This window comes from Symphalangus syndactylus, chromosome 22 (genome assembly GCF_028878055.3).
Source record: "Symphalangus syndactylus isolate Jambi chromosome 22, NHGRI_mSymSyn1-v2.1_pri, whole genome shotgun sequence".
Classification (NCBI taxonomy): domain Eukaryota; kingdom Metazoa; phylum Chordata; class Mammalia; order Primates; family Hylobatidae; genus Symphalangus; species Symphalangus syndactylus.
The window spans coordinates 11,347,001-11,367,089 of NC_072444.2; the positions used below are offsets into that span (position 1 = coordinate 11,347,001).

The 20,089-nt window shown below is 54.6% G+C and overlaps 1 protein-coding gene across 4 annotated transcripts; it reads left to right on the forward strand.

The window, feature by feature from the left end:
* Positions 1-658: 658 nt before the first annotated feature.
* Positions 659-12,378, forward strand: ZNF683 (zinc finger protein 683). Of its 4 annotated transcripts, none has more exons than XM_055261527.2 (7): positions 659-781; positions 4,844-4,968; positions 5,625-5,829; positions 8,182-8,876; positions 10,561-10,689; positions 11,842-11,901; positions 11,995-12,378. In XM_055261527.2, exons 2-7 carry the CDS (start codon positions 4,855-4,857, stop codon positions 12,313-12,315), a joined length of 1,524 nt encoding a protein of 507 aa, XP_055117502.1. In that variant the 5' UTR covers positions 659-781; positions 4,844-4,854; the 3' UTR covers positions 12,316-12,378. The 4 variants fall into 4 exon arrangements, with proteins under 4 accessions (XP_055117502.1, XP_055117503.1, XP_055117501.1 ...); XM_055261526.2 differs by having other exon boundaries at positions 665-916; XM_055261528.1 differs by lacking the exon at positions 11,842-11,901.
* Positions 12,379-20,089: the final 7,711 nt, after the last annotated feature.

Sequence of the window (20,089 nt, forward strand, 5' to 3'; positions counted from 1 at the left end):
GAGGAGTTTCCACAGACCTGCCACCTCAGGACCAGTGGCTTTTTTTATTGTCTTTTATTTTATTTTGAGATGGAGTCTCACTCTGTTGCTCAGCCTGGAGTGTAGCAGAGCCATCTCGGCTCACTGCAACCTCCGCCTCCCTGGTTCAAGCAATTCTCCTGTCTCAGTCTCCCAAGTAGCTGGAAATACAGGCACGTGCCACCACACTTGGCTAATTTTTGTATTTTTGTAGAGATGGGGTTCCACCATGTTGGCCAGGCTGGTCTTGAACTCCTGACCTCAAGTGATCTGCCTGCCTCGGCCTCCCAAAATCCTGGGATTACAGGCGTGAGCCACCACGCTCAGCCAGTGGCACTAGCTTGCGACATGCTAGTCTACTGGGCTGGGGTGGAGATTAATGGCTGGTTGGGGCTTCTGCACCCTGGACCAGACTCACGCACACCAGAATTTGTGTGAGGCCGCAGGAGTTGTGCCTCTTCTCATGCTCACAAGACTCGGCTTGGCTAGAAAGTGGCCCAGGAGGTGGGCTGAGGACAGACTCCCTCAGCTTCCCACGTGGAGCAGCCTCTGCCTGCCAAGCCTTCCTTTCTCTCATCTCCCAGATCATCTGTCTTGTCAGCCTCCACGCCCTGTGATGTCACAGGCCTAACTGTGATGTCACTTTGTCCCACATGCCCTGGGGAGGTAGCACAAAGGGAGGACCACGGTCTTCTGAGGAACCTGAGCAGATGCCTTGACCCAGACCAGAGACCCAAGCCAAGGAAAGCCCGTGATCACCAGAGTGGGTTTGGGAAGTGCGGATAGCGGGGAAGTAGTTTTTATTTTTTTCTAACAGAGAGGTTGTGCGAAGTGTTCTGAGAGTTGCGAGCAGAGTGTGATGCCAGGAGGGGGCAGAGCTGGCAGATGGAAGCCAAAGGTGTGTGGGTCACCCCTTCTGGGTGGGCACATCTGATCCACCTAGTCCATGTGTGCCTGCATGAAGTGCTGGGGAGGGAGGTGGGAACTAAGTATTTGGCCATTTTGGCTTTTATAATGGGAGGTAGCTTTTGCCTCCCTCAAGACTCATGTAGGGGAAAAGTTTCAGAGGCTGCACATCCAAACAAACCTGACAAATGTCTACATGGAAAACCAAAATGAGTAGACAGAGGTCCCTGTCCTTGAGATGCCCACATGTTGGGATCAGTTATGTGGGGGATGAGTCACAACCCTAGGGGCTGAGCTGGCAGAGAAACCCCAGGAACATGCCCCAGCCCATGGTGCACAGCCTGAGATGTCCCTGTATGTTCTGGGACACCAGGGTGGCATGGCTGGGGTGGAGATTGATGGCTGGTTGGGGCTTTTGCACCCCGGGCCAGACTCACGCACACCAGAATTTGTGTGAGGCCGCAGGGATGATGCCTCTTCTCACGCTCACAAGAATAATGACATTGCTCAGTCTAAAAAGCCACCTTCTGGCCTATGAGCCCTCCCTTTTTGTATCTAGACATGTCTTTTCCGTATTTATTTATGTTTTTTTGAGACAGGGTCTCGCTCTGTCACCCAGGCCGGAGTGCAGTGGCATGATCTCAGCTCACTGCAGTCTTGACCTCCCTGGCTCAAGTGATCCTCCCACCTCAGCCTCCTGAGTAGCTGGGACAACAGGCATGTGCCACCATGCCTGGCTAATTTTTGTATTTTTTGTAGAGATGGTGTTTCACCATGTTAGCCAGGCTGGTCTTGAACTCCTGGGCTCAAGCAGTTGGCCCACCTCAGCCTCCCAAAGTGCTGGGATTACAGATGTGAGCCACCACACCTGGCCTAGTCATGCCTTACACCCATTTTGCTATGTCTATTTTTTTTTTTTTTTTTTAAAGAGACAGGGTCTTTCTCTGTCACCCAGGCTAGAGTGCAGTGGCGATATCCTAGTTCACTGCAGCCTTATATTCCTGGGCTCAAGTGATCCTCCTGCCTCAGCCTCCTGAGTAGCTGGGACCAGAGGTGCAAGTCACCATGCCCAGCTAAGTTTTGTATTTTTTGTAGAGATGAGGTCTTGCTTTGTTGCCCAGGCCGATCTCAAACTCCTGGGCTCAAGGGATGGGTCTGCCTCGGTCTCCTGAAGTGCTGGGATTACAGATGTGAGCCACTTCACCTGGCCATGTCCTTGAATTATCTTTTGCCTCTTGGGGCCTCTAGATTAGAGGATAGAACTTTCCAGGGTCAGGAGACCTGAGATGGGACTTGGAGGAGGAAAGCGTGTTTGCTGTATCTCTGTGAGATCAGCTGCCTGCTCTGTTCTCTGTCTCATTCCATATCCTTCTATGTTGCCTGTTCTTGTCTCTGCCTGTTCCTGTCCCTACCTGTCACCATCACTGTCTCCCTGTCATCATCAATACCTGTCTTCATCTCAGCTTGGCTCCCCTCCACAGAAGGCCCCCCTGTCCAGCCTTTGAGCCCTCCTCTGTCCTCCTGTCCAGCCATCTGGGTACTTTGAGAACAGAAATAACAGCCCGCCCGCCTCACACACACATCTTGAAATTCCAGTAGCCCCAGTTCACTGCAATCCACACCAGCAGGTTGTCCTCCAGATTTGCCACAGGTAGGCAAAGCTGAGTGGATAGTGCCCCCTTGTCAGACCTTGCAGGGCCCCCAGGCCTGCCTGCCCCCACTTCCTATCTGTGGCAACTTCAAATGTAACACCTTCCTGCCATCTCTCACTCCCACTGGGGCCTCAGCCACAGGCAGCTGTGGTCTGGCTGCCCACCTCCTTCCTTCCCAGCCAGGAGCACTGCTGCAGCACGGGGTGGAGAGCTCCACAGCCAGCGGCCCTTCGGGGGGCCACGGTATTTGCTTTGAGACCTGAAGCAGCATTGGGAGGAGTGAGGAAAGAGGGAAAGGAGAAGGGGTTTTGGAGGGCTGAGACACTGGAGTGAGGGTTTTAGGGTTTGAGGGGCATTTGGGATTCAAAGGGTGGTCCCTGAGGGGATGGGGAAGGGGTCTTGGGGCATTCGCTGGGCTGAAGTGATCCCTGTGCTGTGTGGCCTCAGGTGGAAGATGGCAGAGAAGCCTGGTGCTGGGTGAGCAGACAGCTGGGCACTCGCATCTCTCTGTCAGGCCAGTCAGGGGCATCCGGGGGCTTGGTCCACTCATTTAGGCTTTATTCCTGGTGAGAGCACTGAGCTGGGCAGCCTGGGTGACAGGACACTGAGGTGTCCTCAGCTGTCCAGAAGAGCTGTCTAGGTGAGCTAGGATGCAGGGTTCCCCTTGGTGGGAGGCCTCTGGTTGGTAGAGTCAGGGACCCCTCTCAGCACAGAAGGGGGTGGCTTCTCTGTAGCCCCGAAGAATCTGGAATGTTCCCTCAGATCTCTGCACTTATTTGGAAGTAACCTCCATGAGGGCCTCCTTTCCTCTCAAGAGAGCTCTGCTCTTCACTTTCAATTGGCAAATCTCCAGATTGATTGATTGATTGATTGATTGATTGAGACAGGGTCTTGCTCTGTCCTCTCCCAGGCTAGAGTGTAGTGGTGTGATCTCAGCTCACTGCAGCCACAACCTTCCAGCCTCAAGCAATCTTCCCACCTCAGCCTCTCAAGTAGCTGGGACCACAGGCACAGGCTACTACACCCAGCTAATTTATTTATTTATTTTTGAGCCGAGTCTCACTCTGTTGCCCAGACTGGAGTGCAGTTATGTGATCTCGGCTCACTGCAACCTCTGCCTCTTGGGTTCGAGCGATTCTCGTGCCTCAGCCTCCCTAGTAGCTGGGACTACAGGCGTGAGCCACCACGCCCAGCTAATTTTTTTTTTTTTTTTTTTTTGAGACAAAGTCTTGCTCTGTCGCCCAGGCTGGAATGCAGTGGCGCAATCTTGGCTCACTGCAACCTCTGCCTCCTGGGTTCAAGCGATTCTCCTGCCTCAGCCTCCTGAGTAGCTGGGATTACAGGCGTGCACCACCACACCCGGCTAATTTTTGTAGTTTTAGTAGAGATGAGGTTTCACCATATTGGTCAGGCTGGTCTTGAACTCCCGACCTCAGGTGATCCGCCCGCCTCAGCCTCCCAAAGTGCTGGGATTACAGGCATGAGCCACCACGCCTGGCCTAATTTTTGTATTTTTAGTAGAGACGGGGTTTCACCATGTTAGCCAGGCTGGTCTCGAACTCCTGAACTCAGGTGATCCACCTGCCTGGGCCTTCCTTTTTTTTTTAGAAGGAATCTCATTCTGTTGCCCAGGCTGGAATGCAGTGGCACGGTCTTGGCTCACTGCAAGCTCCGCCTCCCAGGTTCGAGTGATTCTCGTGCCTTGGCCTCCTGACTAGCTGGGATTATAGGTGTGCAACACCACGCCTGGCTAATTTTTGTATTTTTAGTAGAGACAGGGTTTCACCATGTTGCCCAGGTTGGTCTTGTACTCCCGACATCAGGTGATCCAACCGCCTTGGACTCCCAAAGTGCTGGGATTACAGGCCTGAGCCACCCCGCCCACCATATTTTTTATTTTGTAGAGATGGGGGTCTCACTATGTTGACCAGGCTGGTCTAGAACGCCTGGCCTCAAAAGATCCTCCCATCTCAGCCTCCCAAAGTACTGGGATTACAGGCTCGAGCCACGGCACCTGGCCAATCTCTATTTAATCTTCCCACACCTACCAGGAGAGCATCACTGGCTTCTAAATGTCAACACTGAGAGAATCCTTACACATCAACTAGACCAACCTTCCCATTTTGCAGATAGGGAAACTGAGTCCAGGAAGGGACGTGAATAGCTTGTGGCCACACAGCATGTTAACGGGAGAGCCAGTCCTAGAACTCAGACTCCTGTTTGGAGGACCTTCACAGCTTACCTCTAACTCACCTGTTTCCCAGCAGGTAATGGGGATATGAAGGAAGAACCAGCTGCACAATCGGGTTGTTATCATAGGCCCATGGCCCTGGGAGGTACAGGGGGCTCCTTGTCCCCCAGCCTGGGCTTCCAGCTCTTCCGAGGTGACCAGGTAAGGTAGAATCCCAGCCTTACCTTTGTGGGTAGTCTGCTTATAGTACGAGGTTACATTACGAGGAAAAAGGGGAATGTCTGAAGGGACCTAGACCTCCTTCCCCTTCCTGCACACCCCCTAGCCCAGGCACATCATAGGGATGTTCCTTTGAGGAGCCAGACACCCTCTCCCCATGCCTCAGGGGCCCAGACTCTCCTGTGGGGAAGAAGAAGCAGAAGCCTCATGCAGCAGGCTTGGCTGCTATGACCATGGCCTTGGGCTTTGGTGAGCGGGGGCTCAGGGCCGTCTTGTGGAGTTTATAGTCTTTGATGGGGATTTTCTTTGTGCTCCGTTTGGTGCCATTCAAATTACAGTGATGGTCTGAGATACACTGGGGACCAGGGTGGTCAGAGGTACATGGGTAGAGGGAGAGAGAACAGGGCTAGAGAGGGCCCTGGGGACAGGAGAAGGGCAATCTTGCGGTGGGTGGGAAAATCCTGGGGGAAAGAGATCTTTGGATGAGGGAAGAGATGTCATTTGAGTGACAGATATGGAGTGTGGTGGCTGTTTTAGCTTATTCTCCCCTTTGGAAAACAAAGTAGGGTTGGGGGCCATCTAAGGGACCCAGGGAGTCCCAGTCACCAGCCCCCAAGCCCCTTGCCCCTGCCCTCCAGGTCTTCTCAGCCTGCAGACCACTTCCAGACGCGGTGGATGCTCATGGCCCATCCTGTGCCAGCTGGCTGTGTCCCTTGCCCTTGGCACCGGGCAGGTCTGCACTGCTGGCCTGCCTACAGGACCTGGACCTGAACCTGTGCACCCCACAGCTGGCACCCCTGGGCACAGCCCTGCAGGGCCTCCAAGAGGACGCCTTGAGCATGAGTAAGCCCAGGGCACCGGGCTGCACCTGCGCCTGGCAGAGGCTGGAGGGTGGGGAGCACTGCTAGGTTTGGGGATGGGTGGTGGAGAGGATGCTCTGTCACTGATGAAGACAGAGCTTAGGCATACTTTACTTCCACATTTTGGCCTTGGAGTTCTGGCCTGAGGGTGCAGGGGGCTTTTGAGTGGTGATACCTGAACCAGAGAAGCTGGGCACCAGCTTCTCAGGCATGTGTGTGGGAGCTGGTGTAGGTATAGCCAAGGTCATGGGGGTTGGGGATGGTGCTTTGTCTACTTAGAGAGGTGTTTTTTGTTTGTTTTTGAGATGGAGTCTCGTTCTGTCGCCCAGGCTGGAGTGCAATGGCATGATCTCCAGTCACTGCAACCTCTGCCTCCCAGGTTCAAGCGATTCTCCTGCCTCAGCCTCTCAGAGTAGCTGGGATTATAGGTGTGCGCCACCACCCCCGGCTAATTTTTGTATTTTTAGTAAAGACAGGGTTTTGCCATGTTGGCCAGGCTGGTCTCGAACTCCTGACCTCAGGTGATCCACCTGCCTCGGCAACCCAAAGTGCTGGAATTATAGATGTGAGCCACAGCGCCCAGCCCTAGAGGGATCTTATAAAAGCACTGGGGGCCGGGCACAGTGGCTCATGCCTGTAATCCCAGCAGTTTGGGAGGCTGAGGTGGGTGGATCACGAGGTCAGGAGATTGAGACCATCCTGGCTAACCCGGTGAAACCCTGTCTCTACTAAAAATACAAAAAATTAGCTGGGCGTGGTGGCGGGCGCCTGTAGTCCCATCTACTTGGGAAGCTGAGGCAGCAGAATGGCGTGAACCTGGGAGGCGGAGCTTGCAGTGAGCCGAGATTGTGCCACTGCACTCCAGCCTGGGCGACAGAGAGAGACTCCGTCTCAAAAAAAAAAGCACTGGGCTGAGAGTCAGGGAATTGGGTTTGGAGTCTCGGTTCTGCCCTTTCTATTTCTATGGACTTGGACACAACACCGAGGTCTGGTTTCTTCATCCACAAAAGTGGGACCTCATCTCTGCCCGGGTTCTAGGTTTGTTGCAACACACCATTTCCTTATGTGACGATGACCTCCTGGAAGGCAAGGACTGTCTTGCTGTGTCCTTTATTTCTAGGACCCCAGCACAGAGCACAGAGTGAAACAGCTCAGTGAGATTGGTTGAGTAAATAAATAAGGATCCAACCAGAAGACAACTTGCTTTTTTTTTTTTTTTTTTTTTTGAGATAGGCTGGAGTGCAAGGATGCAATGATGCCTCACTGCAGCCTCCAACTCCTGGGCTCAAGCAGTCCTCTCTCCTCAGCCTCCTGAGTAGTTGGGAATACTACAGACACATGCCACAAATACCCAGCTAATTTTCTTTCTTTCTTTTTTTTTTTTTTGAAATAGAATTTCACTTTTGTTGCCTAGGCTGTGGCTCACCACAACCTCTGCCTCCCGGGTTCAAGCGATTCTCCTGCCTCAGCCTCCCAAGTAGCTGGGATTACAGGCATGTGCTACCACGCCCAGATAATTTTGTATTTTTAGTAGAGACTGGGTTTCTCCATGTTGGTCAGGCTGGTCTCGAGCTCCCAACCTCAGGTGATCTTCCCGCCTTGGCCTCCCAAAGTGCTGGGAGTACAGGCATGAGCCACCGTGCCCAGCCTTAATTTTCTTATTGTTTTGTAGAGATGGGACAAAGCAGATGGGATTTTGCTTTGTTGCCCAGGCTGGTCTCAAGTTCCTGGGCTTAAGCAATCCTCCTGCCTCGGCCTCTCAAAGCACTGGGATTACAGGCATGAGCCACTGCACCTGGCTGACGGTTTACTTTTTAACAGATTTTTTGTTTTAGTACTCTTTATCTAGAATATCACCGTTTGGTAGAACTCCCTGTAATAATGGGAACATTCTATACCTGTACTGTCCAATACCATACCTGCTGAGCACTGTACATGTGACTGGTGCAACTGAGAACTTCATTTTTTATTAGAATCATTGTAATTAATGTAAATTTAGTCACATGTCCAGTGGCTGCCATTTTGGATACAGCAGATCTAGCCTCACCCTTATGTGATCTTATCCGTGCCCATGGCACCTGGATTTATGTCTCCAGTTCAGACCTCTCCTTTAAACTCCAACCCAATTTATCCATCTGCCCACTTGGCTTCTCAACCTGGGTGTCTAATAGGGACCTTGAACTGCTTTCTCCCCCTGAAATTGTTCAGCGCTACAGAAATGCTAGCAGGCTCACAGGCTGGAGGTCTTTCTCAGCCCCGAGCGGGGCAGGTTTGATGGAGTACAGAACTTCACCCCAGACTGTGGGGATCTGACCGCCTTCCTTTTCCTGTTTAGAGCACGAGCCACCAGGGCTGCACACCAGCTCCACTGATGACAAGAAACTCACAGTCAAGTACCCACGGAACAAGGACAAGCTGGGAAAACAGCCAGAAAGAGCTGGCAAGGGGGTCCCCTGCTCAGCCTTCTCTCCTCATGACAGCTCTTCCCCACCACCGCTGCAGAACAGAAAGAGCCCCAGCCCCTCGGCTTTCTGCCCCTGTCCCCCTGCCAACTCCATCTCCAAGGAACTCCCATGTCTCCTCCACACCTTCTACCCTGGATACCCGCTTCTCCTGCCTCCACCCCACCTGTTCACCTATGGGGCCCTACCTTCTGACCAATGTCCCCACCTCCTCATGCTGCCCCAAGACACCTCCTACCCCACCATGGCTATGCCTAGCCTGCTGATGATGGTCAACGAGCCGGGGCACCCCAGCGCTTGGTGGGAGACCCTGCTTCCCTACCCAGGGGCCTTCCAAGCCTCTGGCCAAGCCCTGCCTTCCCAGGCCCAAAATCCAGGTGCTGGAGCTGCCTCAACCGACTCCCCAGGCCTGGAGCGTGGTGGCATGGCATCTCCAGCAAAGCGGGTCCCGCTGAGTTCCCAGACAGGCACTGCAGCTTTGCCTTACCCGCTGAAAAAGAAGAATGGCAAAATCCTGTACGACTGCAACATATGTGGCAAGAGCTTTGGGCAGCTCTCCAATCTCAAGGTACCTGCCTTCTGGGTTCTGCTGCTCCCCTCAACATCCTTCAGGGCCCCCCATGTACCCCAGTCAGCTTCTAGAAGCAAGGACCTCAAAGCTAGAAGGCACTCCTGGGCAACCTCTAGGGCCAAGTGACCTTGGATGGCTCATTTGGGTGGAGATAGAGGATAAGACAGCCACCAAAGTCCTCACCACCCTAGAGGACTGCCTATGAGATCGTCTCATTCAGGTTAAAATGGGGGAGACTGAGGCTTTTTTTTTTTATTTTTTATTTTTTTTGAGACGGAGTCTCGCTCTGTCACCCAGGCTGGAGTGCAGTGGCGCAGTCTCGGCTCACTGCAAGCTCTGCCTCCTGGGTTCACACCATTCTCCTGCCTCAGCCTCTCCCAGTAGCTGGGACTACAGGCGCCCGCCACCACGCCCGGCTAATTTTTTGTATTTTTAGTAGAGACGGGGTTTCACCGTGGTCTCGATCTCCTGACCTCGTGATCCGCCCGCCTCAGCCTCCCAAAGTGCTGGGATTACAAGCGTGAGCCACCGCGCCCGGCCTGAGACTGAGGCTTTTAATGGGCAGCGTTTGCCTAAGATTACCCTGATTTAACGGTAGTGTTAGGTTTAGTCTCTATATTTGCTCTGGGCAAAGAAAGCCCTTTCCTGGACAACCATCCTTTCTGGACTCCCAGTTAAGCTTCTTTTTTTTTTTTCTTTTTTTTGGGGGGGGGCAGTCAGATGAGGGAATGGGTAGATTTTGGTGAGTCTAGACCACAGTCCGATGACCAACCTTTTTCAAGTGGGATCCCACAAATCTGCGCGACCGCCGATGCGATTGGCCTCACCATCCGCATCGCCCACCAGGGGGCGCCCAGGGGGCGCATCTCAGTGCGTTAGCAAAGGCCGGAAACTGTGCGCTAGTTCTGAAGTTGAGGGCACATTGTGGTTATGTGGAGAAGCCCTACTGGATCCTGCAGGTCAGGAGTTCTTAAACTTTCATGAGCCTCAGACCACCTGGAGAGCTAGTAAACATGCAGATTCCTAGAGTTTTTGCGATCCTCCCACCTCAGCCTCCAGAGTAGCTCCCAGCCCCAGAGTTACCTTTTTTTTTTTTCCATATGGAGTCTCATTCTGTCGCCCACGCTGGTCTCAAACTCCTGGGCTTAAGGGATTCTCCCACTTCATCCTCCCCAGTAGCTGGGACCACAGGCGCACGCCACCACACCTCGTTAATTTTCAAATTTTTTGTGCATACGGGGTCCCAATGTGTTTCTCAGGCTGGTATTGAACTCCTGGGCTCCATTGATCCTCCTTCCTCAGCCTCCCAAAATGCTGGGATTACAGCTATGAGCGTATGCCCAGCCCTCCCAGAGTTTTTGATTCAGCAGGTCTGGGGCTGGACTTGACAACCTGCATTTCTAACATGCTCCCAAAGTGTGATACCAGCGCTGCTGGTCTGTGAACCACATTTTGAATACCAGTGCTCCACAATATACCTGGGGTACCTCTTACCCCTGGCCTTCTGGCCACTGCCATCTCCCCTACAGGGCAGCAGAAAAAGTAGAGTATCCTGGGGATGATGGGCCCTGAGGGAGATGACGGGGTCGGGGGGAGCGGGAAGTGGGCAGATTTGTAGAGGACCTCAGGCCCTGCTGGGGGTGCTGGGCAGTTGGCAGCATTTCTCCCGCATCTGACTCAGGTCCACCTGCGTGTGCACAGTGGAGAGCGTCCATTCCAGTGTGCCTTGTGCCAGAAGAGCTTCACCCAACTTGCCCACCTGCAGAAGCACCACCTGGTGCACACTGGGGAGCGGCCCCACAAGTGCTCGGTGAGACCCTCCTCCCCCTCCTCTGTACTCCTATAGGCTGGCGAGGAGTTTTAGGCCCTTGGAGGGATGGCACCTGCAGCCTCCATTCCCCAGTCCTCCTGAGCAAGTGGAGATGGGAAGGGGGAGTGAAAATTGAAAATGACCCCTCTCAGCCTGGAATAGGTAATACTGAAGGTCACTCCAAAGGCCTGCAGGAGGGAGAGAACAATGAAGTTGGAGGTCATGGAGAGTGGATGTATACCCACTATCTACCTCCCTGAGTTGTTGGAGGAGTTAATGCTATAGTGTACCCAGAGTATCCAAGTAGGAAAACTATTAGCTTGATGTCAGCTCCCTCCTTCTGTGAGCCTGGCCACATCCCTCGGGAAATCAGAAGGGCAGGGGTTCTTTCCCATTTTACAGGGGCAGAAATGAAAGCAGTGCCATGATTATGAGTCCAGGCTGCAAAGTCGGGCCATGTGTGTTCAAATCCTAGCTCTGCCTCCAACTTGCTGTGTGACCTTTGGCTAGTGGCTTCACTCCTCTGAGACTGTGCCTTCTTACTGTAATATAGGACTTGTACTAGTACTTAGTCATGCTTCCCTAGGGTTCTGGGGAAGACTAGATGAAACCAACTGCAGGCATGTGGCAGCCCCCTGTAAATTTTTTTTTTTTTTTTTTTTGGAGACAGAGTCTTGCTCTGTCACCCAGGCTGGAGTGCAGTGGCACAATCTCGGCTCACTGCAAGCTCCGCCTCCCAGATTCACGCCATTCTCCTGCCTCAGCCTCTCCAAGTAGCTGGGACTACAGGCGCCCGCCACCACGCCCGGCTAATTTTTTGTATTTTTAGTAGAGACGGGGTTTCACCGTGGTCTCGATCTCCTGACCTTGTGATCCGCCCGCCTCGGCCTCGCAAAGTGCTGGGATTACAAGCGTGAGCCACCGTGCCTGGCCTGCCCCCTGTAAATGTTAGTTACAATCCACTGAAGCTGCAGCTTCACACTTAAGAGTTCTATGTGATTATCTCATTCAGTCCACCATATCTATGAAGCTAGGTATTAATAACCAATGTTACCAATGAGGAGAGGAAGGCTAAGAGAGAAGTTACTTTTACAGGGTCACACATGGAGTAAAAGGACACTAACCCAAGTTGGCCTGGTTCTAATATGCTAGATACTGTGGGTCCCAGGGAGAAATCACTGGAAAAGCTTCCAGGCCTGGAGGGAAAGAAAGGTGGGTCATGGGTATTTCCAAGATGAGGAGAGGGAGTAGAACGCCTGAGCCAGTCCAGAGGACAAAGCTGATGCCAGTGCTCGTTCCCTTCAGGTGTGCCACAAGCGCTTCAGCAGCTCCAGTAACCTCAAGACCCACCTGCGCCTGCACTCGGGGGCCCGGCCCTTCCAGTGCAGCCTCTGCCGGAGTCGCTTCACCCAGCACATCCACCTGAAGCTGCACCACCGGCTGCACGCCCCACAGCCCTGTGGCCTGGTGCACACCCAGTTGCCCCTGGCCTCTCGGGCCTGCCTTGCCCAATGGCACCAGGGGGCACTAGATCTTATGGCGGTGGCATCTGAGAGACACATGGGCTGTGACATAGATGAGGTCAAAGTGTCCTCCACATTCCAGGGGAAAGAGCAGTGCGCCTGAGCAGTGCCGGGACTCCCCGGTGATGGGGCGGGGCCAGGACAATTAAAAATGTTTCTTCTCTCATGCATTGAGGCTTCCTGAGCTTCAACAGTTTAGGTGGGGGGTGGTGGTAATGGGGGAAAGCCACTGTATATTTGCCAGACCTCGCATTTCACCTGGGAGCAGGTCAGGGGACTCAGCCAGGAAGAGCCTGTGCTGTCTGTGTGTGCGGTGCCTGCCTGCAGCCATCTGCTTCAGCTGGGCTTGAGTTCTACTCCCCGTCTAGGACCAGGCTCTCCTTGTCTACTCACCGACGGACAGTCCAGCCCTCCAGCGCGCTGCAGCCTGGGCACATTGTCCTGTTCCCAACACCTGTGCAGAAGGTCCTGTTGCCCCCACCGCCTGGGTCTCACCGTTCCTATTGGCCGCTTGCGCCTCAGCCGGTACTCCCTGCATGGTCGTCGCGAGGTGGAGGGGGAGGGTGCCCCTCATTGTGGGGCTATCGAGGAAGGAGACTCAAGATATCAGGGTCCACTCACGACCCAGAAGCATGATGTCCTCTGTCAACCGCATCTAGTTACCGCAACACTCTGGGCTAACAGGGTGCCAGCCTCAGGGAAGGCGTGGAGGCTGCAGCCAGATAAGGGCTACAGGCAGAGAACTGGCAGAGACCCTGGGGAGCTGAGGCCTGATGGCCCTTCTCCCCGTAGGCCCGGAGGATCCTCTGAAATGTACAAGGTGCTGCTCCCCATCCCCACTCGAGTCAGAGAGGCCGCGCCAGGTGGAAAAGGGTATTGCCTGGGAGGCAGGAGGCCCGGGTTAGGATCACAATCGATGATAGTTGTTATTAAATAAGAGCGATTTGCGGACAGAGTGGGGCTCTCTGGCCGACTTCCAGGAGGTGGCGCCGTCCGCACCCCGTGGGTTTCTGTGCGGCTTCCCCACCGCGGTGGTGACGGGATTCCCGCTCCCGGCCGTAAGTGCTTCCCATAGGGAGGAGCAAGCCCCACTGACCGTGGCAGAACGATGGCAGGGTGGGCTTCGGCCCCACCAGTAGCTAAGGTCCCGGTTCCAAGCCCACCCGTGTCACACCTTGGGCCCCGCGTGGGACGCCAACCATTCGCGTTAGGCCCTCCCATTCGGCAAGACCACGCCCATTCTGAACCCGCCCCCCTCCCCGCACGCGCCCCCCGTGTCCAGTTCCTCCTGCTCCTGGGGGAGCCCCCTCGCTCGCTCAGCCCCGCCTCCCCACCTCTGTTCGCCCCAGGCCACTTTCCCTGTCCCGCCTCCTGCAGGTCTTGCTCTCAGGCTAGCTCACCCGGGGCTGTTGGGGGGCCCTGGCGCCTCCAGGGGCTTGAAGATGTAGCGCGGACCGGGCAGAGAACCACGCCCCCGGGGTGGGGGCAAGGGCTCTTGCCGAACGTCTGGGGTCTGCCGTCCGAGGAGAACAATGAGGTTGGGGGTCCTGGAGAGTGCCCCAGGGCATGGGCACCATCTGGATCGGGTCACCGCCCGCATGGGCTGCGGGTGGGGCCTCTGTTTGCTAGGGGGGCGGGCCGGAGGAGGCATTTCTCCGCAAATGCAGCGGATGCGGGTAGCCCCGGCGGTCAGGTGCTCCGACGGACCGAGCTCCGGGTCTTTCACTCGCCATGGCCGAGCGGTGCGGAGGCCCGGGGGCCTGCCTGGCCCGCCTTTTGGCTGGGTTAGGGGTCCGGAGAGAGCACAGCGGGAAAGAGACCTCGGAGGCCACATCCCGGGATAGGTGAGGAGAGATGGAGAAAGGCCGCGTGGGGCGCCCCTGGGCCCTAGACCGTGTGTGTGTGTGTGTGTGTGTGTGTGTGTGTGTGTGTGTGTGAGTGTAGTGATCAAATAAGCGTGTATGTGTATCTCTCGAAGCATAAAAATATATGTGTCTTGGGAGTCCGAGGCGGGCAGATCACGAGGTCAAGAGATTGAGACCATCCTGGCCAAACAACATGGTGAAACCCCTCCTGTACTAAAAATACAAAAACTAGCTGGGTGTGGTGGCGCGCTCCTGTAGTCCCAGCTACTCCGGAGGCAGAGGCAGGAGAACCGCTTGAGCCCGGGAGGCGGAGGTTGCAGTGAGCCGAGATCGAGCCACCGCACTGCAGCCTGGCGACAGAGCGAGACACCGTCTCAAAAAAAAAAAAAAAAAAAGAAGAAAAAAATATATATATATACACACATGCACACACATATATGGTGTGTATGTGTGTGTGTTAATGTACCACGATTTGGGATGTGAATGTGGAATGGTCCCTGTGCTCTTTTAAAACTTTACAACTTATGTGGACTGTTTCCTAAGTCAGGCAGGCAGCCTGCAGACGATAAAGACAGTTTAAGGGCCAAGGCAGTAGTTCTTCCCTTCCCTATGGACTTTGATTCTCGCATCACAGCTGATGTCTTCATATCCCTTTGTCATGAACCTGACAGGTTCCGTCTGAGACCGTACTGCATTTGCACTTAGATGCCACGGAGAGGTTTTCCCCTGTCGTCCCCACCCCTGGAGATAGCTCTAGATTGTAATAACAGTAAGCCTTTATTTGCCACATGCTTCATACTTCACCTGGATTATCTCACATAATCCTCACAGCGGCCCTATGAAGCAGGTATTCCGCATGATTCAGATAAGGAAATGGAGGTTCAGAGAGGTGACGTCACCTGCCCAAAGCCACACAGCTGGGACGTGGTGTAGCCGGGAGACAGGCTTTGGCAGTCTGACTTCAGAGCCCACATTTCTGAAGCTCCATTGCCTGCAGGGCCTGCCAGACTGCAAGCTGGGGGTCCCAGCTCCTAGCTGTAGGTGCCACTGGTTATATGACCCTGAGCAGGTTGCTTCACCTCTCTGAGCCCGTGCACTGGTAGCTGATGTCTGAGGGGTTGTGTGTGTGTGTGTGTGTGTGTGTGTTAGAGTGTTGTGGTTGATCAAATAAGTGTGTATGAGTATCTTGAAGCATAAAAATATGTGTATCAATGTACCACGATTTTGGATGTTAATGTGAAATGCTCCCTGTGCTCTTATATCTTTTATGTATTTACTTATTCGTTTTTTAAGATGGACTCTTGCTCTGTTGCCCAGGCTGGAGTGCAGTGGCCCTATTGCATCTCACTGCAGCCTCAACCTCCCCAGGCTCAGGTGATCCTCCCACCTCAGCCTTCTGAGTAGCTGGGATTACAGGCACGTGCCACCATGCTTGGCTGATTTTTTCTAGAGACAAGGTTTCACCATGTTCCCGAGGCTGATCTTGAACTCCTGACTCAAGCAGTCTGCCCACCTCAGCCTCCCAAAGTGCCAGGGTTACAGGTGTGAGCCACTGCACCTGCCTCTCTTTTATTTTGATTTTTTTTACTTTTTTTTTTTTTAATAGAATCAGGGTCTTGCTCTGTCACCCAGGCTGGAATGCAGTGTCACCATCATAGGACACTGCATCCTCAAACGTCTCCTGCCTCAGCCCCCCAAGTAGCTAGGAACACATCAACATGTCCACCCAATCTTTTTATTTTTTGTAGAGTTGGAATTTGGCTATGTTGCTCAGCCTGGTCTCAAACTCTTGAGCTCAAGTGATTTGGCTTGGCCTCCCAACGTGCTGGGATTACGGGTTTGAGCTACCAGGCCTGGTCCCTTGTGCTCTTTTTTTGTTTTGTTTTGTTTAGTTTTTGAGATGGAGTCTCACTCTGTCGCCCAGGCTGGAGTGCAGTAGCATGATCTCGGCTCACTGCAACCTCTGCCTCCCAGGTTCAAGCAATCCTCCTGCCTCAGCCTCTTGAGTAGCTGGGACTACAAGCACGTGCCTCCATGTCAAGCTAATTTTTGTATTTTTAGTAGAGATGGGGTTTCTCCATATTGACCAGGCTGGTCTCGAACTCTTGACCTCATGATCCGCCCAGCCTCCCAAAGTGCTGGGATTACAGGAGTGAGCCACTGCGCCTGGCCCCTTGTGCTCTTTTAAAACTTTAAAATGTTTTTTTTTTTTTTTTTGAGACGGAGTCTCGCTCTGTCTCCCAGGCTGGAGCGCAGTGGCGCAATCTTGGCTTACTGCAAGCTCCGCCTCCCAGGTTCACGCCATTCTCCTGCCTCAGCCTCTCCGAGTAGCTGGGACTACAGGCGCCCGCCACCACGCCCGGCTAATTTTTTTTTGGTATTTTTAGTAGAGACGGGGTTTCACCGTGGTCTCGATATCCTGACCTCAAGATCCACCCGCCTCGGCCTCCCAAAGTGCTGGGATTACAAGCGTGAGCCACCGCGCCCGGCCTAAAATGTTTTAAACAGAAGGAAAAACATCCTGTGGAAGGCCAAGTCGAAAGGCAGGGAAGGCAGTATTGAGAGTCCGAGAGCCCCACAGCTTACCGGCCCTACATCCATGAAGAGCATGGGGTGTGCTCTCACGCGTGCGTGTTTGTGTGTCTGCCCAGTTACCCAGCAATTTGTTCTGATCTTATCATGGTACAGTTGTCTTTAGCCTGCGCCAGGGGGAGTGGGGGTGTGGTGGGGGCAAAATGAGGGCAGGGATTTGTACTGCTCTGTCACCCTAAAGAGAGAGGAGAGGAAGGTCCAGTCACCCTATGCCTGGAAGCCTGGGTGCCCTGGGGTGTCCACACCCTGCCAGTGCCCTGCCCGCCCCCGCCTGGAAGACACGCCCTCCCCCTTTACCCTGTCTGGCACTATAGGCCCAGGCGGCACTTCCCCTCCCTCTCTGGACTTGGAGGTGCAAATGAGTCAGGGGTGGGGAGGGCTGGGAGGGGTTGCTCAGGCTCTCTGCAGGGCCAGTATGATGATTCTTGGCCATGCTACACTTGCTTTCCATTCTCACCCGCCCTGGGAATGGGACCCCGGTACCGAGGCAGGGGCCTCTGACACCTGCTGATTGCTGGGGGTATGGAGTGTGCAGAGGAGGAGCCAAGGCACTTTCCCACCCACCTGGCCCCCATTCATGCCGTGGTGTCCAGCCAACCTTTGGAGTGTAGTCTAAGCAAGTCATTTCAGCTCTCTCGGCCTCACTTTCTGTATCCGAGAAATGGGGCACTAATATCCACCTTCTAGGATTACTGTGAGGCTTAGGGGAGATCATGTTGGCACAATGCCTAGTGCCAAGCCTGGCACACAGGAGGGCCTCAGCAAACGGCCAACTTTTGCATTATCAGGGCACTGTCTTTCTCTGTATTCCAGCCCCATAACAGGCCCAGCCCCCGTGTTGCAATCAAGCCCATTCTTGTCTCTTTCTTTGCCTCTTGGGGGTGAAGTGGACAGCTGGGAGAGGGAACAGAGAGGAGGCTGCCACATAGACCTTCCCCAAAATGTGTTAGGAGTTCATCCTGCTGGGCTGTGGGCCCTGAAAAAAGGTTGGGGGAGAGGACTCCCGGGTCCAGACTGGGGATGATGGTGTTGGCACAGGAGGAGGCTACTTCATTCTCTTCCTCCTGCGCTTCCTTCCCAGGCCTGGGGATGGCCGGAGCTGCTCTGACCTAGCCCAGGGTACCACCTGCAATGTCAGCCTCAAGGTAGGAGAAAATCCAAAGGGCAGTGGGGAGGGCAGGAGTCTGGGAGGCCTGAGCAGGTTGTGAGAACCTGGACTGACAAGTCAGACAACCGGAGCTCTAGTCCTCCCTCTGCCACTGATCCAACATATGACCCTGGGCAGATCGTTCCCCTCCTCGGAACCTCAGTGTTCCCTTCTGCAAAATGGGAACAATAATGCTCCACTCTCAAGGCTGTTGTGGGAGATAAAGTAATGAATATGGGACATCCCGCACGGTTGGGGCCCGGACTTTCAGGAAATGTGACTTCCTAAAGCTGGGATCTTCTGGGGAGGGATGCAGGGGCAGAGGGGCCTCGCTTCTCTCCATTCTCTTCTTTGGCCTGACTGCCTTCCATCTTTGGTCCCTGTTTCCCACTTCCTGGCATGGCCCCTCGGGGGTGAGGCTGGGCCAGTGGCTTAACCTCCTGCCCCAGTTTCCTCATCTGCAGTGGGGACCTGAGCCCTGAATTGAACAGTGAAAAAGTGTTCTTCCCTTGGAGGAGTGAGGGCAGCCTCCTCTGGAGGTGGCTTAAGCAGCCATGTGTCTCTCTTGGATCCTGAAAACCATGAGTAATTGCCAGTGTTTAATTGCCTACTTGTTATGTGTTGGGCCCTCTGCATGGACTGTCTTGTACCATCTGTACCACACTCTCAGGAGGCAGGTACTGTTATTATCACACCCATTTTCCACATGAGGAAACTGAAATGCAAATGGTATTGCAGCTATTACAGGAAGCAGCAGGGCTGGGATTCAAGCCCAGGTTGCCTCGATCCAAGCTTCCAGGTTCATCACTGTACTCTTGTCTCTTGAGGTGGTCAGCGCCTGGGGAATGAGAGGCTGCATCTGTTTCATAGATGAGTAAATTCAGGCATTTGGCAGCAAGGACCCCTGTTAGGAGGAATTTTGACCTCCTCTGTTGCCAAGGAAACAGCCCATCTTTTTAAATGGGTGGTTTTGGGGGCAGTGTCCATCTGGGTCTGGGGTGCTGAGCCCTCTCCTCTTATCCCCACAGCCAGGCTGGACCCCAAGGGAAGAGAGCAGAAGAGGTCAGGTGTTGTCCCATTTCAGGGGAACCCTCTTCTCTGGCTCCCTTATATCCCAGGTACCTCCTCCTGGGTATTCGGTCTTAAGCTGGGAGGGTACAAGAGAGGTGGCCGCAGTCTCTCTGTTAGCCTGGAATGGGCGGAGGCCATGGGCACTTGAGGCAGGCCTGCCCACCAGCCCTCAGCCCCAGGGCGGGGAAGCACCTCAGGACTGCGAGGAAGCTGGGATCCCCAGCCTTTGGGAGGCATGGCCGGCCAGGCCCTGGGTGCCTTGTCACCTGGGAGGGTGTGCGGCACCTGAGAGTTGGGAGCTCTCGCTGGCTTGCTGTGTGATCTCAGTCATGTCGCCGTCTTCTTTGGGACCCACTTTCCTCTTATGTAGAATGGGAAGGGGTGAGTTAAATGCTGAAGGGCCTTCCCAGAGCTCTGTCCCTTTGTCCAGCTCTGGTGGCCTTAGCAGCCTCTCCCTAGGGCAGCTTACCTTGGTGTCAGAGCCCTGTTCAGCTTCCCTGTGACAGGGAAGGTACCAGGTACCAGGGGTGCCTGGAGGGCAGCGGGAGCTGTCACTATGCCCCTGCCTCTCTCAATGTCTGTCTCTGTTTTCACCCAGGCCCAAGGCCAGAGCTGCTCAGAATGGGACATCCATGTGGGGGGCCACGGTGATTTCTGGATTTGGAAGCAACAAGGAATCTCGGGGGGTCCTGCTCAGTCCCTGGGGCGCCTACAGAGGCCAGCGGTGGGCAGCGCCTTCGACCTGGCCAGCCATGCCTCCCTGGGGCCTGAGTGCCTGGCCCTGGAAGTGGCCTCAGGAGAGTCTGCTCGTGCCAGGCACCCCCCGTACCCAGGGCCTGCTCCTGGACACGGAGAGCAGGGATCCTCAGGCTGCACCTGTCAGCAGTCTCCACCCACAGCTCCAGAGGTCCCTCTGAGGCCTGAGCCACCCAGCAACCTGGAAGACGCAGCCCTGCTGCCCCGCCCTGCATCCTTCCCCAGGGCAGAGGGGACAAAGGGCGAGCCCGCCACCCCAGGGACTCCCTTGCCAGAGCCCGCCCAGACCCTACACACGAGTCCCTCTTCCAGGAGGACCCGCTACTGCATCACTGTCACCCTGCTGGGGCACAGGCTAGCACCTGGGGAGGAGGGTGAAGAACCGGCCCAACCAGCTCCACACCCCTGCGGCCCTGAGGAATCCGAGGGCTGGTGGGAGCCTCCTC